This window comes from Montipora foliosa, chromosome 11 (assembly GCF_036669935.1).
Source record: "Montipora foliosa isolate CH-2021 chromosome 11, ASM3666993v2, whole genome shotgun sequence".
Taxonomy (NCBI): Eukaryota; Metazoa; Cnidaria; class Anthozoa; order Scleractinia; family Acroporidae; genus Montipora; species Montipora foliosa.
Genome location: NC_090879.1, coordinates 18,947,224 through 18,960,632, shown reverse-complemented (window position 1 = coordinate 18,960,632; position 13,409 = coordinate 18,947,224). Strand labels below are relative to the sequence as shown.

Here is a 13,409-nt window from a genome sequence, read left to right as displayed (position 1 = left end):
TCCCACCCCGTCCTGTGTTAATTTTAGCTCGGTTTTCCCTCCTGACCTCTACTATATGAGACGATGGGAAAATTTCGGCATATTTCCTTTAGTCATGGTTGATTTCCTATCAAACTCCAGTAATGTTCTATTTCAATTTCTATTTCTATTTCTATTAATGTTCTATTTCAGTTAGGCACTGATGGACAAAGAGCAGTAATTTCTTTTGCTCGTCCTCTTTACTGGGTTGCCAGTATGGCAATCCCAGTCGGAAAGTGGGTGGGATTTGTTTGTTTAATTTTTTTTTTTCCCGTGTCGGTAAAAGTCTTGCCTGTCACTCCCCTGCTAAGTGGTGTCTTTGTGCATAGAGCCTTCTGCCCGTATTTTCTTAGGATCGAGAGGGTAGTGGAAATGCGTAGATTTCTCTGGTGGACACAGGAGAATCATTAACTTAGCCTGCAATGACGTCGAAAGTCATGTAACGCGAATGGCGTTTTAGTGGATCCTTAAACAAAATACACCCTAAACATAAACATAAATATAAATAAACATAAACATAAATATAAACTAGGCAGGCGGTGAAAAACCAACACCTGGAATCTCAAAAGCGACGAGTAAGGGACTTCGACAACAATCTATCGCTCGTCGAGCCGAAATCAAAGTGAGCAGTATTTCTAAAATAATATTTTACCAAGTGTGCTGTTATGCTGTTATGTGCTGTTATTTACCAAGTGTGCTGTTATGCTGTTATGTTATGTCCTCTCATTTTTGCCCCGCCGTGAGAGACCTCTGCTAGCAGGGAAAGTCGGTGACCCACTGTTTTTATTTCTTTGTTGCAAATCTCCCTAAATTCTATAACTTTTTAGCGAGTATGACGAAAAAGGTAACTAGTAGAATTAAAGATACATCGAAAAAAGGCTTTTTAGTTTACAGAAAATTGTACTAGATAACTTTCCCCGAAACTTTTTTATTTGGAGTGCCATTGTGAATGATACGTGCATGCAAAAAATCAAGATAGGTCACCGAGCAAAAAAACGAGTTAAAGACAATTTTTTAGTTAGGTTTATACAGTTAGGGTACCCATATCAAGACAAAATTTTGCCAGGATATTCAGTAGCCATCGTAGATTTCTCACATTATATTTTCCTCCAAAATAACGTTACCATGGCAACGATATTAAGCATTTCTTTGAGCCTTAAAATCAACATATATTGTCTTTTTTGAAAAAACCGGACGGCGAAATCTTCCTATTCATCGTTGCCAGATAATGTTAGAAATAATCTCTAAAATATGTAAAATTCAACAAAATCTGTAGGCCAGTTTTTCGAAAAAATCAGTGTCCTTAAATTTTTTTTCACTTACAGAATTTTTTTAAATTTGAAAGACAAATGTTTTAAAGTAATCTAAGCTAACATGCAAAAAATGAAAAGAAGTCACCGTTCGGAAGCAGAGATATAAAAGAGTAAAGTTGCAAAATCAGGAAAAATGAGGGAGTTGCAAGATCAGCATTTACGTGTGCGTCACGCGCTCATTCGTCACCCTTTCGAGCAGCCGCGGCTACACGAGCTCATTCAATTTCTGGCGATTTTTTTTTTGCGATTTTTTCAGCTGTCGCGTCGCCAGTTCAAGGGTGGCTGCACTTGCGATTTTTATCGCGCGCTGGCGACGCGACAAAATTTGAAAAAATCGCATCACCTTCGAGAGCAAAAGATTGCTTTCTACGAATGTCTTCGAGAAGAGTTTGTTCTAAGTAGTCTCAGGTAGGCCTTGGCCGATTGTGCCCCTAAAAGTGGCATATTATGCTACTAGCAGTGCTCGAAATGTTGCCAAATTATGCCAAAATTATGCTCCTGATTTCCGAAATTATGCTCACAAAACGACGTAGATTCTGTACATATAGGCGCGCAATCATTACACCAAATTTTGGAGTGGTATGGCAGTTGTGCTAGCTTACACAATCCCCACGTGAAGCCGGATGGGAAACCAGAGTACCAGACTCCTCCAAAAAGTTAACCGCGCACGCAGAATTCGCCAAAAGAGGCCTAGTAATTGAGCACGTCAGAACAAAGACTATACTATACTACTATTAGCGTAGCTAAGACACGCATTGCAAAAACATACTCCCTAAATTGAAATTAATATCTGTAGAAAATACACCATATTTAATATATTTTATGAATTTATGCTCCAAAAAGTGCTCAAATTTGCTAATTATGCCGTGGCAGGGCAGTGCTCGTTTTTTTTTTTAATTGCTTTTTAGCTCCAAGGCCTAGTACAATACATACTTAATTGACCGCTACCCATAGGGGCTTTTCAGGGCCATGAAACACAACGAAACGACGGAACAGAACAACAACAACAACAACAACAACAACTGTTAGGAATCCCAACTGGCCGGAGGCAAACCAGTTGGCTACTTACAAGTGCAGCTGGGAAGTTGAACCAGGGACTACCAGGATCAAATTCAACGAGTGGTTAGAGCGAGTCTTGAACCCGGGATCCCCGGATTTCAAGGGAAGCGCCCTAACCACTTGGCCACACTGCCACCCTCAAGTCTTCTCCTTTTACAAAGCCTTTCCTTACTCCAGCTAAAATGTGCGTATTGAAATTTCTCCCTTGGCTTAAAATGGCTGCGCACATCATGAGAATCAAGGATGTTGTCTTTCTCAATCTGTCGCCTATGGAGACGCCTATGTTCAGAAACGTAATCTCTGTGCCAGATATTTCAGCCCTAAATTTTTAATTGCAAGGTGTTGGGTGTTAGCTAGTCTAATGAATTCTTCTATTTCGTTTCTGTTATTTTCCCAAAAAGAAAATATGTCGTCTAGGTATCTTTTTCGTTGTGCTCTGACTCAAGATGTCCGTCAGTTTCTATCTTAGACATAAATATAATTATTGCAAAGGAAACTGCCATTTTTTGTTCCCATTGCGGTACCATGTGTCTGAAGATAGTTCTTTCCGTTAAATTGGAAAGAGGTTTCATTGAGTATAATGCGCCGATCAACTCGAAACTTCAACCTCAACTCCCCTCCTCGGGGCACATCCCGGGCATTTTAAATTTTGAAGATTGGATCGTTCAAATTCCCGTCCCCTCGGGCCAAAATGGGGTTCAAATGCCCTACCCAATCATCGGATTTGTCTGTCAAACCCTACTAAAGAGCAATCGTCGTCGGCTCCTGTTTTCTGAAATAAAGCTTTTGTATAAACATGCCAACACATGTTTCGTGACCCTTTATATGATGATCTGATCAGTTCGTTCCTTGGTTCATCACGGGAAGTTAGAACCCACAAATGACCAATTCCGAACGTTAGTGGCTTCATAGCTCAGTCAGGGTTAGAGCGTTGCACTAGTATCGCGAGATTACGGGTTCAAACCCCGTTGAAATCCTACATTTTTCGGGCTTCTCTACGCAATTGCTAAAATTGCGTTTATAACTGCGAGGATCATGGCTTTACTTGATTATGGATTTTTGTAAGTGAGTCGGTAGATGTCCGATATTATTTGGTTGACTCTGTTAGCTGTTTCCTCTGCGATCGGTTGTGTAAGGGGCGTGTAATTGTTTACTTCAAGTTGGGTTCTTGTCTAATTTAATCATGACGACTGTTGTGGTCCCCTTGTCTTCCTTTGGTGTTCAATGTTTATACCTAATGCGCCGATCGACTCGAAACTTCAACACCCCCCCCCCCCCCCCGGGCAAAGCCCAGGCATTTGAACTTTTGAAGATTGGATCGTTCAAATTCCCGCCCCCTCGGGCCAAAATGGGGTTCAAATGCCATACCCTATCGTCGGATTTGTTTGTCATACCCTACTAAACAACAGTCGTCGTCGGCTCCTGCCATCTTTACTAAAGACCTTTTGAAGACCCTTTTTGTTCCACACCCCACGCAGGCAAAAGTCAAATTCCCCACCCCCAGGCACAGAGGATAGTCAAATGCCCGTGGTTTGCCCGGGGGGAGGGGGGGGGGGGTATGTTGAAGTTTCGATTTGATCGGCGCATAACACATGCTGACAACGACATCTGCTCCATTGAGGCTTCTTTAAATCAAGACTTGTCAAATATAAACAGTTGGCTCATTGCTAAGAAATTGACCTTCAACATTAAAACAAAAATTGAACAGTCTATTCGCTCTCCCTGTCTTGGAAATTAATGGTACACAATTAAACAGAGGGGGGAGGGGGGGGGGAGAGGGGAGAGAGGGGACTCCGCACGAAATCCGAAATTTGAAATGGAAGGGTTCATGGAAGGTTGGTAGTTTCCTTCCCGTGAAAAATATACTAGTGCATTCTCCTTACAAACCATTCGAAATCTCGCAGCAACTGCGTTCGTATTTGTGTAGAAGGTCATTGAAAATTCCGACCAAAGTCCAACGGAGCAGAGGGCGGAGGGGTTTCAAACCAAAAATCTTCCAAAAGGGGAAGGAAGGAGGAATCACACAGTATCACCCATTTATGACAATTGCGCACCAAAACATTCTTAACTGTATGTTTTTCGAGCAGGTCTTCGTTGTCGATACTACCATAGCCCACCTCCCTTCCTGTGTGACTATTTTCCTGCTTTAACGGGATTTGAGCGATTGTTTTGCCTCCCTTGGTTCAGTTATGTAGCAGCTCTTGTAACCTGCCATTGTTTGGCATTGTAATTTAAATCCGAGTTATTGTCTTAATTGTTTAGTCTTTTGTTTTTGACTTGGGTATCGATCCAATCCCAATTACGTTGCGAAAGCTGCTACGTAACTTCCTCTGGTTGTTATCGAATTTGATAATTCGCTAACGTCATTTCAGTTTTTTTTCCGAATTGCGTTTACTCTTCTGTTTTAAAGCGCGTCTCACAGCCAAGGAGAACCGTTTAAAGTGAGTGTGGTTTTGCACAAAGCCTCGCTTTCAAACAGAGACAGATGAAAAAAATCGATAAGTACTCCGGGGCCCGTTTCTCAAAGGTCCCGAAACTTTACGGGCCATTTTCGGGTGTCACAATTGCCTTTGTATCTCAAGAACGTAGAGGGTTTAAGTCGTCAAACTTCACAGTCATTTTTCTTTTGTTACCTTGAAAACATGTTTTTAATGTAAGAAAAACTAAGAGGATTGCGAAGTTTGGTGGCTTAGAACCTCGGCGATGCGAAGATATAAAGGGAATTGTGGCACCCGAAATAGGCCCGAAAAGTTTCAGGACTTTTGAGAAACAGGCCACTGGTCATTGAGCCGATGAATGCAAACGAGACAATCCTAAAACCTTTGTCGTTTATTCCTTCTAAACAAATGCTATCTTTTCAAGTATGAAATACTGTAGATTTATGGCTTGTATATACACGATATATGGATTTAGTTTAAACAGCAATCTACGGAAACAATGGTTTTCAGGAAAACCGCTTAATGTATGATCATGGTGTCTGCCTAAAACGCAATCGTATCCATTATCTCTTGATTAGTTGCTTCTCAAATCAATTGTTTCACAAATTGCTTATTCCTTGAGTGGTTTAGTTAACCTTTTTTTTCCGCCTCTTTTTCTACCATCTTCAGATTTTGCGATATCACTGATCAGGCCAACTATCGCGTTGGCTATTTCATTGGTGTTTTTATCCGGCCTGGAAATCTGATGCCTCTGCCAGGCTCCCTGAAAGAATGGCACATTCAAAGGGATGCCTTCTTGATCAGCTGCCAGCTGAAGATTACGTGACTCGGCCATTAAACGGCTGGCCTCTCGCATTATAGTGAAGCGCCGCATGGCACGTTTGTGAAGACCAGCTTGGTGTGTCTGATGATTGGCCTCTGAGAAGAGATTGCGAACCTTGGCCTGTTCCTCAGGTGTCATAGTGTCGAAACCTAAGATAAAAGGCAATTGTTGAATTATTTTTCTCAGAACGGAAAGATTATCCACTACGTCAAACGAAAATAATATAAGAGAGTTTCGAGAATTAATAGAGAACTTTAGCATCGCGTTTACATGAAGCAGCGAACGGCAAGCTACTTCATGCCATAAAGGCATAAAAATTCTCTTATTCTCAATAGCCCCTTTTCTCATTTGCAAAAAAATGTAATCTAACGTGGATGCGAGGCAATTTCGGATCAAAACTACAAAATAGCCCGAAATTGCCTCACATACATGCTAGCTAGATTGTATTGTAGTGCAAATGAGAAAAACTAGCCGCGAAAAGGGCTATTGTCTCCTTCAAAAGAGAAGTGGCTCAATCTTCGTAGCTAACAAACAAGGACTCAACTAACATCAAAGTTGGTCAAACGCAAACTTCAGCTTGACTTTCCCGGTTGCAGTACATGCATTGCTAAATCTCTCAATTGAAAAGTATCGCAAACGTGCACTTTCGTGTCTCACTTCGTTGCAAGTGAAAGTTGTTCGAATATGCTTCAGTGGTTCGACAGGTGGACAACGTTCAGTATTCACTGCATAAATCATCCAGAGGTTTTGATATTGCTTAATCGCTGGATAGAGCCATCCACTTTTTGAACAACTAAGGTCTTGTTGACGAAGGTTCAAAATGCAGATTGCACGAAATCCTCTACTAGTGTGCTTTTCATTTTACACTGGCCGTGGTACCAGTTCTTCACGCTTGCTGTGTGGCACCTGTTCCAAGATTTGCTATTCAAACCACATGGTTGCACCTTTTGTTTGTTATTGGAAACATTAAGTGCAAGACGATGCAAAAGCCGGACGCACGATAAGGTTCAACAGTTCGCCATAAGTAACATTTATCTTCTGTAATGTGATTGGGTGAACAACCAGTGCTTTTCAGTCACGAACTTTGTAACAGACATTTCCTCTCGTTGTGATCTTTCTATCTTTGCGGGGAGACCGTTTTCAAGAGCAAGACTCGATTACGTATCGCGCTTTGAAACTCCTAATCGGAAGTGCATCCCTTTACAGTCCTCACAATTTTGAACGCTATGAATCGGACTTCCGGTAAAAAGACCTCACAAACACAAACCCACAGGACCTAGCAAAAAGACTTTCGGCGTTCGAGTGGTATTTTCAAAGAGTCGATATTAAGGGAAACTTAAGCCTAAACGGCCAATGTTAGATTTTGGATTTTGCAAGTGTATGGGGTTTTGGAATATGTTGAAAGGGCTTGCAGGATTTAGACGTCAAGTTACGTTTTAGTTTTTGCAGGTAATTTTGGGATTTTCAAAAGTGATGTAGAGGTTTACATCCGCGGGTCAATGACTAACGTTGACTTGAAGTTGTCTCAAGTTTTATGATAAATACATGTACGCTGGATTCACAAGCTGCAGGGGTTTGATAATGTTATCATCGTGCTTGAATACTGTTTTGTTTGTCTGTCTGTCTGTCTGTCTACTACCCAGTACGAACCTTTAACAAGTTGTCCACAGTCGCACCTTGGGCAAGATCCGAGAGACCGGACAATCCGACACAGGGATGGGCACTCTGATAAAATGTTTGGGCATCCTGTAAGATGACAACCAATAGGCAGGTCTTCATTGGGCCGATTTATAATATCAGGATTTAAGTTGGAGATAAACTGGGCTTTGCTCGGCGGAGAGGTTACTAAACGAGTTTGAGGACAGACATAACAATCATAAATGGTCGACGAGTTCACTGATTTTGATTTTGTTGTTTTATTTTATTCACGGTAAATGAGTTGAGAAATAAATCAAGAGATATCGTTATCCGTATATGAAATCCATCCTTTATTCCTTGCGAGAGCTTATTTGAAATGATTCCGTGAAGGTGGAATTTCCGCGCGCTTTTTACGCCATTGAACCCACTGCTCACCTCGCTTCTCGATTGATGAGTCAGTATAATTTCCTGTTTTCTCCGCGTTTCTTCTTCGATCTGAAATAAATTAAGTACAAATTAAAAGTCCCTGTAAGGATTAACAAAAGATCCTACACCCTAGAAACATCAACGGGATGATTAGCAAATTCCGGAAGTATGGATGCCCACAATCCAGCCTCGTTCCCAGGGTCTCTCTTCTCTGCCTCCCCGACAAAGGAGGCAGAGAAGAGAGACCCTGGGAACGAGGTTGACCCACGATCAAGAAACACAAGAACAAGAACAGAAGAGCCGTAAGACAGCGGACCGCTGATGAAACAATCCACCGAAACACCGAAAATAGCAATGCAAACATCACAGAACCAACCAAAGCGGATGTAACCCATCTTGAAAAGTGACGCGTAACCAGTCGACGTCGTCACCTGATCAAAACTAGCAACATGCAGAGAAACGCCTCGATTTCCATCGTGAGTGACTGCATCGTAAAGCAAAGGAGGTTCTTTGATCCTTAATGTACTCACGTCTTTTACAGATGAAACCGAAAGGTTTGTAACAGTTGTCGTCATCCCATCTCCCCCAGTCATACCGCTGGTACACAATACCGCACTGCTCATCTTTACCGTCATAGTGCTGTCCTTCCTTCCAGTTTTGGTATCTAGGGTGAACAAGACAACAAAAAGCACTTCTTTTGTCTGGTCACAATGGTTATTCCTTTACTTGAGTGTCGATTACTACGGTTTCGCATTTGTAATAACTTGCCCTAGAAGCTCGTGCCAAATTTTAGCCAATCCGATTCACACCAATTTCTCTCCGCTTTTGCCTGATTTTGCCAAATATTTAAAATGAAACAACAGAACACAACAGCAAATTTTGAGAATTCCAACTGGCCGGTGGCAACCCATTGGATATTGTCTAGACGAAGTGCATCCGATTTATTGAACCAGGGACTACGAGGATCAAATTAAAGGAGTGGTCGGAACGGGTCTTAAATCCGGGATTTCCGGATTTCAGCGCAAGAGCCCTAACCACTGAAAAGAACCACGTGTAACGTGACGCTCTCGGCGCGTCTTTATCCTCGCTCGATGTGCAAAGCACTTTACCTGTAGCGCGAACCATCGATCCAGGACCACATTCGTTTTTCCTCTTTGTATGACATACCAATCCACAGTTTATTCACTTCAGTTGACCTGCGCAGTTGGTCCGTGATGAACTCGTTTTCTTCTCGCGTATGCACGCTTAGTAGTTCCGCATTACAAAGCTATAAGAAGACAGTTAAAATCAACCTTACAGGTCGGTCATAGACACATCTGTTCGTCATTAATTGAGTTAATCACATGCTGCATTCATGAGGGGGCTGGCTCCTTTAACTTGGGTGTTGACTATCAGCTTCTGTTTTCTTCTTTTCTTGTTTCTACTTGCTACAGACCTGGTGTAAGATTTCGTCTTAAGATTGTCCGCAACGAGGATGACCCAAAACCCATGATATGTTCCGACTCCAATTAAGACTTGGCCATTCTGACAAAAACTACTTCGAAAAGTTGTTTTTGCCACTTTCCTATTCATTTCTTAATTTCTTAAGTTATGAGTACCTTGCAAGCTCTAACAGCATCAAACCAACTCTTCATTTCATCCGTTGATACTTGATATTCAAAAGCACTTTCTTGCATGGGTTCAAAGTTATCACATTTTGCATAAATTGTATCTAAAATAAAGCGAAGGAAAGAAAAGTCACGCTTTTAACATTTATAAATTAAAGAGGCTGAAGTTAGAGTGTTGGACGTAAAAATGAGCTGAAAATTACCTCCTCGTGTAATTTTCACTCTAGCGACATCACCCGAGTCATCGGGCCTTAAGCCCAGCGTGTATTCTCCATTTAGCTGAAGAGGTTCTTTATTCTTCACGTCCACTGCTCTCAGTACAATTCTCTTGTATTCGTCACCAGGCTCCAAGCGTGCGTACTCCACTTGCGATTCATCCACATCAAGTGTTGTGGCCGGGAGAATCTGGTCTGAGACGATTCTTGCTCGGCCTCCAGCGTGGTTTATAAGTTTTACGTAGAACCATCGGTTACCGCTTCCTAACAACAATTCCGGAATAGAAAACACATTATTTCTCGATTCGCTTCAGTATTTCCGTAAGCTAAGGATAGCTAATTGCGAATACTGGAAAACATGAACAGGAGTCTGTGTTTAACTACTTAATGCAAGAAGAGACTTTCGTTAAAAATCTGTTACTAAAATCCGCATCTCTGCTTCTCCTAACCTCTTACCAGATTGCGAAATTCCTTGATCTGTGGTATTCTTAGCCTGCGTAGCGGTATTGTTGGCACGAGCCTCCCATTCTCCGCAAGGCTTATCTGCCTCTCACGCCATGCCAGCTACGCAGGCTATGAAATTCTTTTAGGTATATTTCTTGGAGGGGATGGAAAGCTAAAGTTACACTTTCGGTTACTTGTGTTTTAAACCCTAAACAGCCCGAGCCTAGTTCAAGCGTTTAAGCAAATGGTGAATAAGTTTTAATTGATATTCCCTCAAGAAACAAAATAATAATTACAAATCGTCATAACAAAAGGTACCTGACAACGTTCATAGTTGGAGGAGTGTGAAGTCGTAACAGTCGTTTTCCGTGGTCGTAAAAAGACAAAAACAAACAAAAAAAAACACACTTGCCTAAACTCTTGACAATGTGGCCGTGACGCGCATGGAGGATACCACTCCTCGTATCTACAGTGAACGAGATTAGATGTACAGCTTTTTCAGACCCAATAATTACACAACACACCCATCAGTTGAGGTCGTGAGCGCAAGCTCGTATTGATTCATTTTACGTAACAGTTAAGCTAAGACCATCTTCGGAAGTATCAGTCACTATTATCATCATGTGAAATGTTTTTTCGCCTCCTCGTGGCTTGCTCTATTAGTAATTTACAACTTTTATTGAAAAATTTAAAGGGCGTGGCGACTGTTTATAAATAACATTAATGGAAAAAATCCACAGGACTATGTAGTTACTTCCCCCCGAAACTCAATTTTTTTCTCAAGTTCAATGTTACTAGAATAGCCTAGTGTTCCTAGAAATTTATCTCCATTGCTTATTTAATTTCTCCTGGGGTAACAAGTTAGGGAAATCTGACCGAGACTCATTTCTTACTCGTCACTTTTTTGTTACTCAAAGCTGAGTTTCCGCTTACCTTCTCTGGCAATATAGGCCTCTTGTGTTTCACCATAAGTGGTCGGTCTTACAAAAAAAGTTTTTTCTCCATTTATGATCAATGGTTTATCCGTATACTCATCGATTGCCTTGATAGTGATCGTGGCCTTTCGGTCAGTTCCGTTAAGAAGCCGATGATAAACGAAGATTTCGCCGCTGCTTAACACAGCACTCGGAAGGATCTTGTTCGCTTTTATTTTCACGCGCGAGCCAACTTGGTTTACAATCTTCACATTCACCCATTTCTTTACCTCTGAGACAAAAAGCACATAGGATAAAATGCCTTGAATCGGAACTCTTTATTACTGTGTTCTGTAAAAGGTTATAAAACCAAAACAACTTTTATATTCTGATATCTATTAGACTGTAATTTTAATTGCAATTTTTATTCCTATGATTTGACGCTTTAAGTGGATACTCCTAAATCAGAATGCACTAGACTTGGAGTTCAACTATATAGCTGTACACATGGAACAGACCACAACACCGGGAACTACATGCGACAAATGTATGTGTGGGTTCTTTTACGTCCCACAGGGTTATGAACATTGAAGGGTTGTGAGACGGGGCATACGCTTTATAGTCCTTATCCGAGGTGACTAGAGAGTCTAACCATTTGCAGATGTCATTACAACGGCAGCATTTTCTCTTCAGTTATTTAAAGACCCTGAAAGTGAGTGTTGGTCCGGCCATAGTTTTTGATCCCGCGACGTCCCGCACAGCAGTCCGATGCTCAACCAACTGAGCCAACCAGTCGAAATGAAATGGAAATGGACCCACAGAATGAGGACGGAGAGAAAATCTGACTAGGGTGGGTCTGGTAACCTTTCATTTTGTTATCTTTTTGGGGGTGCAGTGAGAGCACTCGCCTTCCATCAATGTGGCCCGGGTTCGATTCCCAGACTCGGCGTCATATGTGGTTCTGCACCAAGAGGGTACCGTGGTTTTCCCCTCTCCTCAAAAACCAGCATTTGATTTGATTTGTTGATTTCAGTTTACACTGTCCCTCAATAGTGCTCCAGCGCTAGAACGACTAGACACTAAAATAAAATTCCTTTCCTTTTTCCTTTCCTTAGAGTTTCAACCCATTTTCCGTGCAGTCTTCATCCACTTTCTTCATTCACAATCTTCGTCTCTTTCCATCGTCATTAAACCTATTCGTTGCCATACAGCGGTGTTTGAAATTTTGGTTACCCAAAGTTTTGTCTCCGACAGATTCCCACCCAGACCGTTTGCAACGACAGCCAGGCGACTGGGTTAACTAACATTCCCAAGCGCCGCGAAACAAGGAAGAGACAACATACACCCCAAACAACCCCGCTGAAACAATTTGAGGATGATAAGTACGCAAATCGGACTGGACTCGACAAACGATCCTTGCAATTACAAGGAAAGGTTACGTTTATACAAATGTTGGCCGTGTAGCACTTATATTTTGAACAGAATTAACTGAAGAGAGTGTAGTGTAACGTGAAGTGCTAGATTTCTATCCCATATTGTTCCCACGGCCTGCTCCCGTCTACCTTGTAGCTCAGTCGGTAGAGCGGCGGAGATCTAACCCGAAGGTCGTGGGTTCAACTCCCACCCTGGTCAGAGTTTTTCTCTGTCCTTGTGTGGGCCCAGATCCATCAGTAGGGCTAACGCTCACATGGTTCATATGGGATAGAAATCTAGCACTTCACGTTACACTACACTCTCTTCAGTTGATCCTTGCAATTAGTTACAGTCCATTGCTCTGGAATGAAACAAATTGGCAATTGGCGCGAAATTGAAATGGAGTAACGTCCTCGTGTTTAGGCTTTGAAAAATAATAAACAAAATACAATCGAAAACAGTTCATACTTGATCTTCTACTATGTTGATTGTGTCTGTGATGATGATGATGATAATTGTGGTGACCTTTGCGACTCCTCTCTTCTTTGACGTACACCTGTCTCACGGGGCCTTGGAGCGAGTTGCGACGCGATAACTCTTCAGTGGTCGTGTCAGCAGACTCCCGTTGTTTCAGGTTGTCGAGGTACTTTTTGTAAACACCACGAAAATTCCCAGAGTGTATCAGACCTGTGGAATGAAGCACTGAAAATGAGGAATGAAAACGCTGCAACAAGACTTGTCATTTACTGCCCGGTGATGATGATAAAGTTACACATGAATGACAATGAAATATTTCCTGAGTACGCACCCAAGATGCGGTCAAACCAGGGTCCTGGTGTATGAACAGTGGGGCGAGACCGAACCTCACCAGCAGCTTCATCAGCTTCAATTTCAGGATTATCATCATCGTCGTCATCTGCAAACAAACAAGAAGGCGTGGTACAGTGGTTGCGGCGCAACAAATCAAGTCCGGAGTACCGCTCTAACCAATAGCTAATGCTTTTCCCATGGAATCTCAACTCGCTTGCCTTCGGCCTATTTGGAATTCTTAAAAACCTGTGAAATTCATCTTTTATTATTTGTTTCATCGGCCTTGCAAAA

The 13,409-nt window shown here is 41.9% G+C and overlaps 1 protein-coding gene across 3 annotated transcripts in view; it reads right to left on the bottom strand.

The window, feature by feature from the left end:
• Window positions 1-5,198: 5,198 nt before the first annotated feature.
• Window positions 5,199-13,409, bottom strand: part of LOC137975060 (uncharacterized) — a 9,427-nt gene continuing 1,216 nt past the window's right edge. The window contains exons 2-12 of one of the 3 annotated variants that reach the window (XM_068822100.1): window positions 13,117-13,224; window positions 12,777-12,995; window positions 10,915-11,187; window positions 10,394-10,447; window positions 9,526-9,801; window positions 9,314-9,426; window positions 8,825-8,982; window positions 8,246-8,379; window positions 7,725-7,784; window positions 7,302-7,397; window positions 5,199-5,800 (exon numbers count right to left, since the gene is read on the bottom strand). In XM_068822100.1, coding sequence (XP_068678201.1) covers window positions 5,439-5,800; window positions 7,302-7,397; window positions 7,725-7,784; window positions 8,246-8,379; window positions 8,825-8,982; window positions 9,314-9,426; window positions 9,526-9,801; window positions 10,394-10,447; window positions 10,915-11,187; window positions 12,777-12,995; window positions 13,117-13,224 — 1,853 coding nt within the window. In that variant the 3' untranslated portion in view covers window positions 5,199-5,438. The remainder of the gene's footprint in view (window positions 5,801-7,301; window positions 7,398-7,724; window positions 7,785-8,245; window positions 8,380-8,824; window positions 8,983-9,313; window positions 9,427-9,525; window positions 9,802-10,393; window positions 10,448-10,914; window positions 11,188-12,776; window positions 12,996-13,116; window positions 13,225-13,409) is intronic. The other 2 variants (XM_068822101.1, XM_068822102.1) reach the window with 2 other exon arrangements.